This window comes from Melanerpes formicivorus, unplaced genomic scaffold (genome assembly GCF_026170545.1).
Source record: "Melanerpes formicivorus ecotype bairdi unplaced genomic scaffold, bMelFor1.0.p_v2 SCAF_5, whole genome shotgun sequence".
NCBI classification, from domain to species: Eukaryota; Metazoa; Chordata; class Aves; order Piciformes; family Picidae; genus Melanerpes; species Melanerpes formicivorus.
This window is the reverse complement of record NW_027142357.1, coordinates 19,981,546-19,996,843: the sequence shown is the minus strand read 5'-3', so window position 1 is coordinate 19,996,843 and position 15,298 is coordinate 19,981,546. Positions and strand designations below refer to the sequence as shown.

Here is a 15,298-nt window from a genome sequence, read left to right as displayed (position 1 = left end):
CAAAACCTATTTCAAATCCATACAGGCTGGGCCCTCGGCTGTGAGGAGAAAGGAGTTATTTTTTCATGTGACTTTCAGAAATTCAGTAATGAGGGAAAGGGTTTATTTTTCCATGTGACTTTCAGAAAGTCAATAATAAGTGGCCTTTCCAGAGCAACAGGTATCTTTGTAGTTCCAGTTTTGGTTTGCAATAGCTTGTCCTATTTCTTATGCTGCTTTTGGCTTCTTTTTTTGAGCCTCTCTTATAATCTGTTTGCTAAAAGCAGCTGAATGAATAAAGTGAAAATCAGGATCCTTCAACTGCCAAGCCTTCAAGCAGCAGAGATGAATGGTGTACTTGGCCATGGTTTTGCACTGGTAGTTGGAAACTTAACTCTGGAGTAGCAAATTGGGAGAGTCATCAGTCACTTAAAATATCTGTTAATAGCAGATGGGCAGTAATGGGTATCTCTGTGAAAAGCATCACAAAGTTCCCTGCTGACATAGTTACTGGCTGTATTTTTTTTGAGAAGTCCAGACCCATAGTTCAGCTCCAGTTCCCATTCCCAGCCCTAGTGTATGAAGGGATGACCTCTCTGTGCTAATTAGTCTGTGGTGCTCCTGTCCTGTGGTTTGTTTTTCTTGTGAGAACCCAAATCCAGGCACAGGTGGTGCTGCTAATAATCAGACACTGTGTCTGTCCCACTGAGCATCTGGAATGTGGAGGTTAAGATGTTCCCATCTTTCCTGTTGAGACCAACCTAGTGCAGAGTACTGAAAAAAGAGCACCAATGGAGGGCTCTAGATACCTGTCTCAGATCAGGGGTCTCTGCCTGGAAGTTTTAAACATTGGATGGGCAAATAATTTCTGTCACTGGTGATTAGTAACACTTAATCTAAATACGAGTTCATGGTAGTTGCTTTAATTTCTTCATTTTGTTCAATCCAGTGAAACTTTGCAAGCAAGTACAGGAAGTGTGAGAGGAAAAATGAGCCTGTGTAGTCAAGGATGAAAGAAGTTTCATAGCATTTAGCTTCATCACCTTCCACATTTGCTCCCCTTGCATGTATGGTCTTTCTGAAAACACAGTGAAGTGCAGAATCTGCAGCGGCATTGTTCTCTGAGAAAAACAACATTAAATTGGACATGGGTGCTCAATTAAGGTTACAACATTGGAAATTGCTTACACCACTATTTTATTCCACCTATATGTGGAACTGTCTAATGGTTTGTTACCCAGGAAACAAAGTGATTTCTGCTCCAGTCTGTTAAGCTGAGAGTTGGCACTATTGGTGTGTTGCTGTTAGTTTTAAAGAAAGGATGGCAAAGACCTGGTGCCTTGTTTGGCGTAGGAGACGCCATGGAAAAGGAAAGAATTTAAGGAATGAAGGAAGCTTTGGGGCATAGCAGAGTATCTAAGCTCTGTACAGAGTGTGGTATTTTTTTTATTTGTTTAAATCAATGTAATAAATCTAATTTACTAATTGAAAGCCTCTTACTTTGATGAACATGATTTGCTTTCAAAAATTCTCCCTCCTTTGACTTGGTTTCTTGAGTGTTTATTGCAAAATAAGACTGTAATGAATAGCTGATTTTTTTTTTTTTTTTTCTCCAATGCATGTTGTAAAATCATATGTTGTCTTTAGACAGTTCCAACCTATAAATGAGGAAAAGAATTTCACTGTGGAGTGAAGGGAATAATTCCAGGAGCTTGGAGGTTTTCTGATTTCCTTTGAAATGTTTTTCTCATCTAAACTACAACTTTCCTTTTGGAAGCAACCAGGGTAGTTTCCTGAGCAGTATTGGAGGGAATGCAAATCACTGTGAGCAGAAACTGCTCCCTGGTCTCACTGTTTGCATTAGCTGAGAAGGAGCCACAGCCATTTACTAAACTGCTCAAAACTTACAGATCAAAGCAAAGAGAGTTTTAGAACTTGCATCTTACTGCCTAATATTCTGTAACATCTGTTAAAATAGAAAGCTATTTCTGATGTATTTTGGGTTGGATCTTAATAACTACGTTTTATTAAGTTACAGACCTTCTTCTCCTGACTTTATCCTTGCTGAATACCAATCAACAGCCATTGACAAATTGAGGCCTGGTGTCTGCATGACTGGGCAGTGAGTTCCCGCCTCCTTTCACTTCTTGGAAATGTCTGGTTTTATAAAGTGTTCTACATGCAATTATCCAGAGGGCTGGTCCTAATATGAGTTAAGTCCAGGTGTTATGTGATACTGCAGAAAGGCAGGGTGAGTGTAGTGGTGCCCTAGGGTTATGTGGAAGGATGTGGTGTTGCACTGGTCCTTCTCTTGAGAGTGGATGCTCATGCCCTCTCAGTTGCACTTTGTGGTTGCACATCACAAATGCAGGTACAGCAAGGATCACTAGTGTCTGTGCAATGCAGGCACCATCCACCTGAGCCAAAACTGTGTCTCAGTGAGGTGAGTTAAACCGGCATTCCATGCCAATCCTGGAGTTCTGATCTTGTAGGATTATTTCAAGTTTAACCACGAGTCTCAGGTTGTAAGCAAGTAAATCTGAATTTGGAAGCCAGCAGATATTCATAATTGGAAGTGAGACTTCAGTCATCGTTACATATCTACAAGACAAGAGTATCCAGGAGAGTAATTAAGAGAAACCAAGAGTTAATCTAAACAACAGAGTAACAGGACCGATTTATTTGGTTTGAAATGAGAATGTTAGTTTGAAATTGTAAGGCACATGTTTTAGTTATGGGATAAAACAGGAGCTAGAGGGCACTGTAGTTTTGTTTCTGAGAGAATTCTGATTTCCCCCCCCCCCCCCCCCAGTATTACCAATTGATAGACATTTATTTTAATCTACAGAAATGTAATGAACTATTAATAGAATTCAATGTAACTAAGGTGAATGAGGAAAATCAGGACTCAAATAATATGAAGCATCTGATTCTGGAATTTAAATGCAGAATGATAATGTTGTTATTGCCTTTTAGCTCTTACAGTTCGATGCTAAGTCAACATAATTCAAATTGTAAAAAGCTGAGGTACCAGGAGGAACTGATGCTGATGTTCAGTATACCATATGGCTGAGCTGCTGTTCTCTGCATGGCAATAAGGAAAACTTGCCATGGGACAGAAAATCAGTAAAATGTCAGCATGTTGGAGATTCTGGGGTTTTCATCTCCAAGTCTGCAGTCCTGACATTGGGGTGTTGTCTTGATATCTAAATATGGATTCTGGAGCCTGACTTTGGGCATTCAGACACTGTAAGTATTGACTGTAGCCCTCCTATGCCTTGAGGGAGAAGTCCCAATGAATAAAATGAATCCTACTATGATCATGGGTAGAGAGAAATTAAAAACTTACTTTTGTCAGCCTTTTTTTGCAAAGGAAGTTATTTGGTTTTAATCTCAGTGTTTCATCTGCAATATAAGGAGATAGCAACAGCTAGAAGAGCACCTCCTCCCCCTTCCTTACCACTTTCCTTTTGCATAAAGAGGTTTTGCTCACCACAGAGAAAGCTAAAAGGAAACATGCATAGCTGCAGCAAAACCTAACCAACTTTGGCATAATGAGCTCAAACTTGATTAAAATTCTTCTATTAAAACACAGCTGACTAAGTAGCCATACAGTAATGACTGGAATGCGTCCTCAGTCAGGAAGGACTCTGAACACATAGCACAGTTCATGTACAAGTTGATTCATTTGGACTGCTGTAGTCATGCTGAAATTCATACTGGTGTGTGACCCATGACATACTCCCTTAGTTTTGTGCACACTTACCTTTAAATGAAGTAATGTGGCTTCTATAATAGAATTCAGATTTTTGAACGGTACCTCTTGAAGAGAAGGCAAGGTGAACAGGCGTTCTATTCATCACAAACCAGAATGTGCTTGAAAAGGAGTTTTTACATTTAGCTTCATTTATTCAGCTGAAGATTAGATGCCTGTGACTTTCTTGCATTCCTAGTCATCCTCATAATGTTTATAATCCTTATCATCTTTAGAAACCTGTCTTGCAGAATAGGTTTAATCTTCTGTGCTGTGGTCTCTGGGGCAGATAAGTAGAGAGGAAGTACAAAGGAGTTAGGCCACTTTTTAATGGGTCTTTGGCTGCTACTTGACAATACACTTCAGGATTTACCATAGTGCCTACCTGAGCTGCTCTCATCTTTTGCAAGTGCCTGCTGATTAAGGACTTGCAGTGATGTACATAACAGAGTTCAAGATTATTGTTTGATGAGTCTTAAAGGCTAGTGACAGGATTCATGACAAAGTTCTTTGAAGTCTGGAGGGTTTAAAGTATATCTGCTTTGAAGTACTTTATTTACAATGGAAAATAACTTATGCAAGATTTGGTCAGGGGATATGGGCACTTGGGTAAATCTTAAGGTCACCTGTTTCCTTTGAAATCATGTTGGATTCACTTTTTCCATTTTAAGAAGGCTAAACAATTGCATTTTTAATCTGTTGACCTTAACAGATGTCTGAGATGCTGCTGAGTGTTCAGGGCATCTTATGTCAGGTGGCCTGTCTTTCCACTTTATCTTCTGTGGCTGTGCTCTTTATTTCCTGATGCCTCAGTAGGTATCTCCTCTGATGGAATTGTCATCAAGATCATGGCCACATTGTCATCAAAATTCTGAATCAAACTCCTTAATGCTGGGTTTTGCCTTAACGAGCAGGCATTATGTTATGACAAAGTCGCACAAGTTTGGGTGCTAGGGCAGCATTCCCACAAAGCCTGCACATCAGTGAGGATTTCCTGAGGTGATTTGTACGAGTTTTACAAATAATGCCTGTCTGATACAGCTATTCCTTCTGCCTGTAACATATTGGTAAGGTTGCATGAGTATAGTTTAACACATGTGCATTTTCATTTTGCTGTGCTGGCAAAACATTTACTTAATGCTCTTTCCCAAGGACTATGGTGGTAGTTTGCTGGCATCCTCTCCCACACATTATCCTTTTACTGTATTGTGTCATCTCAGGACACTTAAGTGTTTATCCAACTGCCACCTCGGTAGATAAAACTAATAATGTTCCTTAAACAAGCACAAGTTTTTCTTACCTGACATCGATGTCCACACATGATGTACACAGGTGGTCATCAAGCTGATTAATCACTTGGCTTGTTTTTTTCATCCTGATTTACAACATATCTATTCTATTCTATATGCTTCAAGATCATAAGGCTCCTAATTTACTCCCTAGATTGTTAAAACACTTTCAAGGTTTCAATTAATGAACAAAGAAAAGATTCCTAACTAACTTTCTGGAGCATTTCAGAGTTTCAATTAATGAACTAAGGGACTATGTAATCATTCAACAATTCTCTCAAAACTGCCAAGGCCTGGCACTCTGGAACGCAGCCTCATGGTAACAACACCATGGTATGTTATAAAAGGTACTTAGCTTGGGAGAGGAAATAGCCAAGCTGTCCTGTAGGAAAGAACAGGGTCATAATTTGATCTAGCACCACTGCTGCCAATAGTATGCAGGTGAGTGAAACCAAATGAAGCATTTCAAATCCAGAAGCTTTGTGTTCACAATGTTGAAACAGAAGGTTTCTGATCAAATTTCTGTAAGTGACATTCAATACTTCTTAACCCGCCCCGTTTTGAATGAAAAAGCAGAAATAATAAAATTTTCTTCCAAGTTAGGAAACCAGTGCTTATGCTTTTTTACATTTGTGGTTGTTAAAAGTTTAAAACCACAATAATCTCACCTGTTGTTCCCTGGGATGTAACAGCACTGAGGAGAAAGCCTATCTATTCCTATGTTAGGAATAGCTGAGGAAAAGATGCTTTACAAAACAATCACGTCAGGAGTTAAATGCACTGTTGCCAAAATTAGAAAATCAAGTTGTTAATGGTCTTTCTAAAACCATGGTTTTTTAGATTGCAAACTCCTGTGATGACTGCTGTGTTTCTGAAAAATCTTTGAAAAAGATGCCAGACATACCTAGAGGAGAAAGATCTTTTAAACCCAATCCCACCTACATGGTGTGTCCTCATTCTGTATTGTGCATTTTACCTGAAGGTCTCACCATTCAGGGAGTTCCAGTCGTGGGGGCAAACTGGGCATTGTGGGAGAATTCATTTCTATACAAGTGGTCAGAGGTGGTCTCTTCCACAATACAGATGTAATTATCTGTTTTAAAAGAAGTATTTTCTCTTAATACATGTGGTTCATTTTTTTTGTCTCATTATTTTAGTGGTGTGTTTTCTTAATAACAAAATTTACATATTGATCCAGTCTTAACTCATGTATGAATAAAAGTGGCTCTTGTTTCTTAGTAAAAGCATTCTGAGGGACAGCAGTGTGCCTTGTGTCACTGCCACTGTAAAGCATGCAGAAAAACTGTTTGGTTTTTTCTTGAGCAAAACTCTATAGCTGAAGCTTTGAAGAGGCTCTGAGTTCCTCTTTGAGCTTTGTGGTTCCAACTATAGTCCTAGCTTTGCCCTCCTTGACACTGTCATGTCAGGCATCTCTTCCCTCAAGTGTTTTTCACCAGAGCTGGGAAACACATGGAGTCAGGTTCAGCATCCATCCGTCTATCCGTTGCACCTATCCACATGTTGTTCTCTCATCCTCGGTTTTTCAGCTGAGCATAATGTTTGGTCCAGAACTGGCTGCATGCTGGTTGTTGCTAGTTACTAGCTACTTGAGAGGCAGCAGTATTTTGTGTGTGTGTGACACAACACCCTTAATGTTTGGTTTCCAGAAGACTGTCTAAGGAGGGCTTGTGTAAGGAGAAATAAGTTCTCTGGGAGAATGGCTTGTTCTCAATGAGAGACTTGTTAGGGGAAAACATTTTCAGCTTCAGTATCTGGCCAGAGGAGTGGAGAGGGGGTGTGTGTGTTTGCATGGACCTGAGAATAGTTCAGTGACACTTGGTCTGGGAGGAGTCTTGCTTTGCTTCTTGAGTATTAAGGTGCATGCAAATTCAGGCAAACAGTGGCATAGGACTGGCATGAAACTAGAAGACAGACTGAAAGCACTTGTATACACTGTTTTGGGGGGCTGTGGTCATTTTAGTAACAATCCTTTTCCCATCCTTACAGCTTCTATTAGCACAAAAAAAGATGCCATTTGATTCCCTGGCAGAAGGATGGTGTCTGCAAAACTGCAAGACACCTCCTTTTTTATTTCTGTCAACCACTCTCAGCGAGCACTGCAACAGTAACAGCAATAATATCAATACATCTACTGGTTTGTAGGTCCAACTTCTACTACTTTACAGACCTCCCCCTGACAGGTTTGTGATGTAGCTTTCTTCCTGATTCTGTTGCTGCCTTATTTTCTAATATTCCCTCTAGAGGGAATATTAGAAATAATTTGAAATATTAGAAATATTTTGGGTTTAGCCTATAATTGGAAATATTAGAAATAATTGAAATAATTTGTTTTTCTGCAGTCTGTTGGTTGGAGCTCCTCGGGAAAAGGCCTTTCCATCCCAACAAGCCAACAGAACAGGAGGGTTGTACAGCTGTGACATCACATCTCCAAACACACCCTGCACCCGTGTTATATTTGATGAGGAGAGTAAGTTTTTCAGCATTTCTGGTTTGGATTGGAACAGCTGTCTGATTTTTCTCATTTGTTGTGGTACTATCCAGACGCAGCGTATCAGATGGTTGCTTCTATGGTTTTATACATAAGTTTCTTTGCACCAGAATAAGTTGTAGCTTAGTTGCTAAGATAGCAGGAGAAGCTTAAATATTGGTAGATTTGAATGCTTTTATTCTTTTGTAAATTGATGTACTAGAAGTGTTTCATGAAATGGATGTTGTCAGTGGTAAAATGTACAGATACTGCCACCTGCAGACTGTCTTGTGTGCTGTATGAAGTGCCTGTCCTGACAAAAGCTTTAAGGAAAAAAAAGTAGTGAAAAAAATAGTTAATTGTTAGTATTTGAGGCTGTTGTTATGATACTCTGCAGCTGACCTGAAGAAGGAGAGTAAAGAAGATCAGTGGATGGGAGTAACTGTCCAGAGTCAGGGACCAGGAGGAAATGTGGTGGTAAGTCTAAAAGGACTAATTTCTGAGAGTATTTTGGGTCTGTGGTAAATGTTCTGAACAGTTTGTGTTTCCATGCAGCTTTCTGAAAGATAACTTTCCTATGTTTACTCTGATTTCTTTTAAGGACAGACTTAAATGTTTCTCTAGCATAAGACGCTTGAGATTGTGAAAACTTTAAATTGTTTGTTTTTCTGTGAATCAACCTTTCTCTGTGACCTTGGTAGCCATCTAGGATGGACAGTTCACTTCTCAGGGTCTCCACTTTTGCTTTTTGCCTTTTCTTTTTTTTTTAAAGTTATATGCATTGTTTCTTTTAAATACCACTAGCTACAGAAATAAATAATAAACAAACCCAACCAACCACAAACAAACTGTTCTGAGATTACAAAGTAGCAGTCTGTTGTCAGCCTCACTTTTAACTTTCATCAGGGACTTTGGCTGAGTTGCTCCTATGCATTATTGAAGACTAGCAGTCTGTTATTCATTTTATACAATACAGAGAGGAAAAGCTTTCTGGAGAATGCTAATTTTTAACTCTTTCTCAGTTAAAAAAAACCTCTCCTGGTGCTGCAGAACACTAGCTACATCATAATGGATGTGCAGTGAATCTTCTCTAATTATATTCGTACAGGTTCATGTCATTGCTTGCAAACTGGGGGCAGGCAACTTCAGGGTGTGAATCTGGAGTTATGGATAGAGAGGCAGAAATAACTTGCTTCAGTCTGCCTCAGAACCCAAAGTGGGAGAAGAGCAGACATAAAGAGTTGTGCTCATTGAATAATTAATCATCAGCTAATGCTGTCTTGTCTTTTCTGAGTAGGAACTTTTTGTTCCTAGATGAGGTGTGGGCAGCCTGAAGGTCACTACAGCAAGGCAATACTGCAGTGCTCTAAGTGTGGAGTAGCTGGATATTTGCTTAATGTTTAAGCCTTGATAGGAACCATAGAAAAGGAATGTCTGCTGAGAAACCTGACTTGCTCGTGCCCTTCACATACCTACTGCATCTGGATCTGTTAAAAAAGCACTGCTGGAAAAGGGGTGTGTTTGATTGTTACACCTCTTTTTACAATGGTTTAGTGGTTATACCACCTAACCCACTGGCTGTTCAACCTGTGTATTAAATATTTGATTAGAATCCTGTTACCAGGTGAACAAATGTGAAGATGAAGAGGTTAAGGAATCTCAATGCTGATGCCCTGTCCTGATGACAAATATCCTGTAAGTGGAACATCCAATGTAGGAAGCAGGAATAACTTCTCTTCACTGGAAAAGCTTTCAGGTCCTGCTTTGTGTTACTTTTCTGGAAGGGGTGAATTCTGAATAGTCTCAAGTAGATGGTAGTTGCGCAAGCATGTTAAGTCATTTAGCTCTTGAGACATAAGGTGGTTCTCTTCTTGAAAGAGAGGGATTTGGGCTAAGTCCCACCAGAGAAGAGGGATTTAACCATGTAGCCTTCCTTGAACATGAAGCTGGTCACCCATCTGTAGATGCCCAACTTTTCCTATATGCTGCCCATAGGGAACAGTGGACTCTGCATTGCAGCACAGATATGTCTACAAGGTGACTGAGAGCCTTGCTACAGGAGACAGCCTCCTTTGCTGACTGTGTCCACATGAAAAGCATCACTTGTATTTCATGCGTCTTGCAGACATGTGCGCATCGCTATGAGAAGAGGCAGTATGTAAACACTGTGCAGGAGACCCGGGATATCATTGGAAGGTGCTACGTGCTGAGCCAGGATCTCACCATTAAGGATGATATGGACAACGGAGTGTGGAGTTTTTGTGATGGTCGTTTAAGAGGCCATGAGAAGTTTGGTTCCTGTCAGCAAGGTGTTGCTGCTACTTTTACTAGAGACTATCATTATATTGTGTTTGGTGCCCCAGGCACTTACAATTGGAAAGGTATGACCTGGCTTCCTTCCTGCATACTCTTCCCATTGTCTCTGAGATTGCTCACAAGGGTTGCATCCTAAGCTGTAATTTTTTTTTTCCTTTTTTGAGGGGGAAGGGGATAATAGAGGTCTAATGGTTTTATTCTATTTTCACAAAATACTGTGCTCCAGTATGAAAAGTATTCACTGAAGTTCCTTTACGTATCTGTGAAGGAGTACTTAGGAATGGATGGTGGAACTTCGCACATATGTACAGCAAATTTTTCCTTTATTAGTCTTAGTGTTATGATGGAATTGAGAGATTGCTTTTGAGATTTCCACACTAGAAAAAATTACTAAATTATTTTTTCCTGTGTTTGAGCAAATGTTAGGTATCTGCACTAAGTTCTCTGTTTATCCTGCAGTATTCTCCGCTTTATTCTTCGTGAAGTCCGTGCACAGTAGCACTTCCTCAAAGTAAATACTGGAGGATTGCAGGAAGGTAACTGAACAGAGCAGTACTGCATGGATTCATATCTAAATCCATGGACATTCACATAAAATTCCATGGATAGTCTGACTCAGAGCTAAGTATTCTGCATCATCTAGGAGATACTCCCAAGTCTTAGGGACAAAACCCCATGGATTTTCTCAGTCAGTTTATACTGAGAAGCATCTAAATGGCTAGCTCTGTCTGTTTTTTCCCACTGCACTTCATTACACCAACAGCTGTAAATAACTTCCCCCTTTAGAACATCTGATCCTCAAATCATTACATTTTTTCCCCTCGTACACCTGTGCCTGCTATGTGAACCATGCAAAATCTTTCCAGTTAAGTTTTGGCACAAGGCATGCCTCAGTGAAAACTTAATCTTCCATCAATCTGTCAGCACAATCTGACCAAGCTGAAACAGCATACTGAGTTCAGACACTGCTTTGCTTGAATTGCAGAGAAGTACTGTGACCGCGTCTCAACCACAAGAGTATCATGAGAGAATGTGTCTGTGCTTGCCAAAATGTTCAGTGTGCCTGTTGATAACAGGGAAGCACATTTTATTGAACAAGAGCACCTCTGCCCTTTAAAGAATGTTTTCTAAATGCATCACTGGTGATTGTAAAAGCTGAACAGTTTGGTTGTATTCCTTGTGCTTACCTCTTTAAAAGACAGGCCTGATGAGGTTAACAGCTGTGGGATGAGGGTGGTTCCTTACCAAGTTGGTCCCTTGTTTTTGTGGAGAAATTCTCAGTGTTACATGTTGCCTGAATCATTGCATGGCCTCTCTGTAGAGCACTGTGAGGTTCTGGCACATGACAGAATTTCATTGACTTCTGAAAACACTTTCACTCAGTGTGTTACTCTGTGCCTGTCTCACACAGCAGTCACTATCTCATTCATCATAATGAGTATTAGTTTGGAACCATTTATCTGTTGTTGTTTTTTTTTCTCCCTTACCATTCATTTGCTTTTATTTTATCATTTCATTTCCTCAGGGGTGGTTCGTGCAGAGCAAAAGAACCAGACATTTTATGATCTGGGTATCTTTGATGATGGGCCTTATGAAGTTGGTGATGAGAGCCGCCAGGATAAGAATCTAGTTCCTGTTCCTGCTAACAGTTACTTAGGTAGGATTAAGTACATATGGTAAACTTCTTTAGGCTTCTTAAACTTGTGATCCCAACCTGCTGCAATGGTATGAAATGGAAGCATTTGTGGATCCTGTAATGTGCTATTCCTTTTGAAGGACTTGCATCTCCCTCCACATTTTTGGGCCAGTTTTAAGTGTAAGGTGATACTCTGCTGGGGTACCTGGAAGAGCGGTAATGTAACGAGAAATATAAAAACAGATCTGCAGATACTCGGGGAGTGATGATAATCTGTAATCCTTAGTCAAAAGGTCTCTGCCATGTGTTACCAGAAGGTTTGTAAAAATTTCAGTATCTCAATCTGTTAAGACTGCCATTTCTCTCTCCTGGTAGGTGAGTGCCATTTTTATATTCTTAAAGTTTTTAACCTCTGGTGGCCTTTTTAGAGGCCTTTAAAATACCGTAACGTAACTGGCGTTTAAGTGAGTGTTGTAATACAGTTGTTCTATTCACCTCGAGCACGGCTTCCAGGACCAGATGTAAGCAGGCGAAGATGTTTATTACCTTATACAGCAAAGTTACATAGCCTATCAGAAGGCACATGTGTCACATCTTAATTGGTTATTTTCTACTGGCATGCATGTAATTAAGGCATACAGTAGGTCAAAATAACAAAACAATATTTTAACACATCCAAACAAATTCTGCCTAGTTTCTCTCCTTCACTTGCAAGATGTTTACATTCTTTTCTGAGTCAAAGACTAAACACAGCCTTCTCTAATTTGAACAAAGGCAAATACCTGTTAGAAGGAGTATCATAGTATCATGGTATCATTCAGGGTTGGAAGGGACCACAAGGATCATCTAGTTCCAACGCCCCTGCCATGGGCAGGGACACCGAGTAGACACAGAATACAGAATTCACCAGGTTGGGAAAGACCTTTGAAATCATTCAGTCCAACCTATCATCCAACACTATCTAGTCAACTAAACCATGGCACCAAGTGCCTCGTCCAGTCTCTTCTTAAACACTTCCAGGGATGGTAACTCCACCACCCCCCTGGCCAGTCACTGTGAAGAATTTCTTCTTAACCTCCAGCCTAAACCTCCCCTGGCGCAGCTTGAGACTGTGTCCTCTCATTCTGACAAAGGTTGCCTGGGAGAAGAGACCAACCTCCACCTGGCTGACAGCTTGGCCAGGAGTTTGCTGTGGGGGATGGTGTCAAAGGCCTTGCTGAGGTCCAGGCAGACTACATCCACAGGCCTCCCCACATCCACCAGGTGGGTCACCTGACCATAGAAGAAGATCATATTGGTCAGGCAGGACCTGACCTTCCTAATTCCATGCTGGCTGGGCCTGATCCCTTGGCCATCCCTTGGTCATCCTCTAAGTGCTGTGTGATTGCACTCAAGATGACCTGTTCCATAATCTTGCCTGGCACTGAGGTCAGGCTGACAGGCCTGTAATTCCCTGGCTCCTCCTTCTGGCCTTTCTTGTGGATGGGCATCATGTTGGCCAGCTTCCAGTCACCTGGGACTTCTCCAGTGAGCCAGGACTGCTGAAAAATGATGGAGAGTGGCTTGGCCAGCTCATCTGCCAGCTCTCTCAGCACCCTAGGATGGATCCCATCCGGTCCCATCGACTTGTGGGGATCCAAGTGGCTAATCAGGTCTCTAACTACTTCTTCCTGGATTACAGGGGAACTATACTGCTCCCTGACTCCATCTGCCAGCTCAGGAGGCCAGTTGTCTGGAAGACAACCTATCCTGCTATTAAAAATTGATGCAAAGAAGGTGTTAAGTACCTCTGCCTTTTCCTCATCTTTAGTTACAATATTTTCCTCCATGTCCACCAAGGCGTGGAGGTTGTCCTTGCCCCTCCTCTTGCCATTACTATATTTGTAGAAGGATTTTTTGTTGTCCTTCACAGCAGTGGCCAGTCTAAGCTCTAAATAGGCTTTTGTCTCTCTAATTTTTTTCCTGCATGACCTATCAACATCCTTAAACATTTCATGGGTTACCTCTTCTTCCTTGCAAAGATGATACACCCTTTTTTTTCCCCTTAATTCGCTCAGAAGCTCATTGCCCATCCAGGCTGGCCACCTACCCTGGCGGCTCATCTTCCAGCACACTGGCACAGCCTGTTCCTGGGCCTTCAAGAATTCTTTCTTGAAGTAGGTTCAGCCCTCCTGGACCTCTTTGTTTTTAAGGGCTGTTTCCCAAAGTACCTTTTGAGTTAGTTCCTTAAGTAATTTGAAGTCCACCCTCTGGTAGTCGAGTGGAGGTTTTGTTGGTGCCCCTCTTAGCCTGACTGCATACTGAAAACTCAGTTATTTCATGGCCACTGGACCCCAGACAGTCTTCAACCACCACATCTCCCACCAGCCCTTCTCTGTTTGTAAAAAGGTCAAGCAAAGTCTTACCCCTAGAAACTGTCCTCCATACACTCTAAGAATCTCCTAGACTGCTTCCTCACTGCTGTGTTAAGTTCCCAGCAGATACCTGGCAGGTCAAAATTGCCCATAAGAACAAGGTCTGGTGATCTTGAGACAGCCTTTACCTGCCTATAAAATAATTCATCAACCTCTTCATCCTGGTTGGGTGGCCTATAGCATAAACTTCTATAACACAAACTTCTGTTAAATAGCAGTAATTACTGAGTGTAAAAAATAAATACATTAAAAAAAAATCTTAGGTTAGAAAGACAAACTGATTGCCTTCTCTGGTGAGCTAAGAGTTGGTGAGAAGTGCTGTGGAGGAGTCTTTTGCTGTGAACACAGTAATAGCAACTTTGGTAGTTTTGTAACAAATGCATTTTTCTCCTAAATGGAAAGGTTACCTTTGATTTGTCACAATCAAAACTGCTTCCAGGCAAGCCTGCTGTTCACTGACATTGCTGTTCCTCATGTAGACAGTAAATAACCATGGTTATAGCTGCTTTGCTTAACTGCTGCTTTTCTCTTCCATCTTTCACTCATGTACAGGTCTTCTATTTTTGACAGCTGTATCTGATACTCACCCAGATCAGTTTGTATACAAAACATTGCCTCCCAGCATACAGGTGGACAAATTGGTGGATGTAATGATGAATAGCTACTTAGGTTTGTGACCACTTGAGGTGGCAGCATCTGTTCGGACATACTTTCCAGACCTTTGACATGATCCTCTCCCCCCCACCCCCCCTTCATTTCAAATCCATTGCAAGTAAAAGCATGTAAAAACAGGGATTCAGATGAAGGGTAGCCTGCAAAATAACATGGCTTCAATAAACACTGATTTGTCTTGCATTTCTCCAAACCTTCTCTCCCCTCCCCCAGGTAGGACTCCCTGAAACTGTCTCATTGTGAATTGCTGCAATTGAGAATTTTCATAGTAGTGGTGAAGTATTTCATAAGGATTTCTGTCTGCTGGCAGTTTCCTTCTTTGGCCTTTATTGGCTATATTGGTATATTCCTTTAATTCAGTTTTTCACCTATACTAAATGGTATTGGTTTTTATAAAGAATACCCAAGACTAAATTAATTTGAATGTGTCCTTTAGGGCTGCATTAAATCCAAGTTGCCAAATTCACCATTACTGTGTAATGCAATTCTCAAACACTGTGCTGCACATGGCACTCATGTAAAGACTCTGCCTGTGGGGGTTACATTTGCATGCCTGCAGTGGAATGGCGCTGGCTTGTACTTGGGAAGCCTCTAACAGTTTTGCTAGAGGTGAAACACTCAAACTATATTCAAGTGGTAAGGTGTCAACATTTCAATGCTGGTATGTTTAAACTTGATCTCATATTTGGTATCTGTAAGAAGGACATCTGGGTGAGCAATGGAATAATACATTTGTAGGGGCAATACTTA

General features: G+C 40.9%; 1 protein-coding gene across 4 annotated transcripts in view; it reads left to right on the top strand.

The window, feature by feature from the left end:
* The window catches only part of ITGA6 (integrin subunit alpha 6), a 47,425-nt gene that overhangs the window by 14,233 nt on the left and 17,894 nt on the right, over positions 1–15,298 (top strand). For 3 of the 4 annotated variants that reach the window (XM_068138568.1, XM_068138569.1, XM_068138567.1), the window contains exons 2-5: positions 7,383–7,510; positions 7,908–7,987; positions 9,636–9,891; positions 11,352–11,483. In XM_068138568.1, the coding sequence (XP_067994669.1) occupies positions 7,943–7,987; positions 9,636–9,891; positions 11,352–11,483 (433 nt within the window). In that variant the 5' untranslated portion in view covers positions 7,383–7,510; positions 7,908–7,942. Of the gene's footprint in view, positions 1–7,382; positions 7,511–7,907; positions 7,988–9,635; positions 9,892–11,351; positions 11,484–14,428; positions 14,546–15,298 lie in introns of all 4 variants that reach the window. The other variant, XM_068138570.1, reaches the window with a different exon arrangement.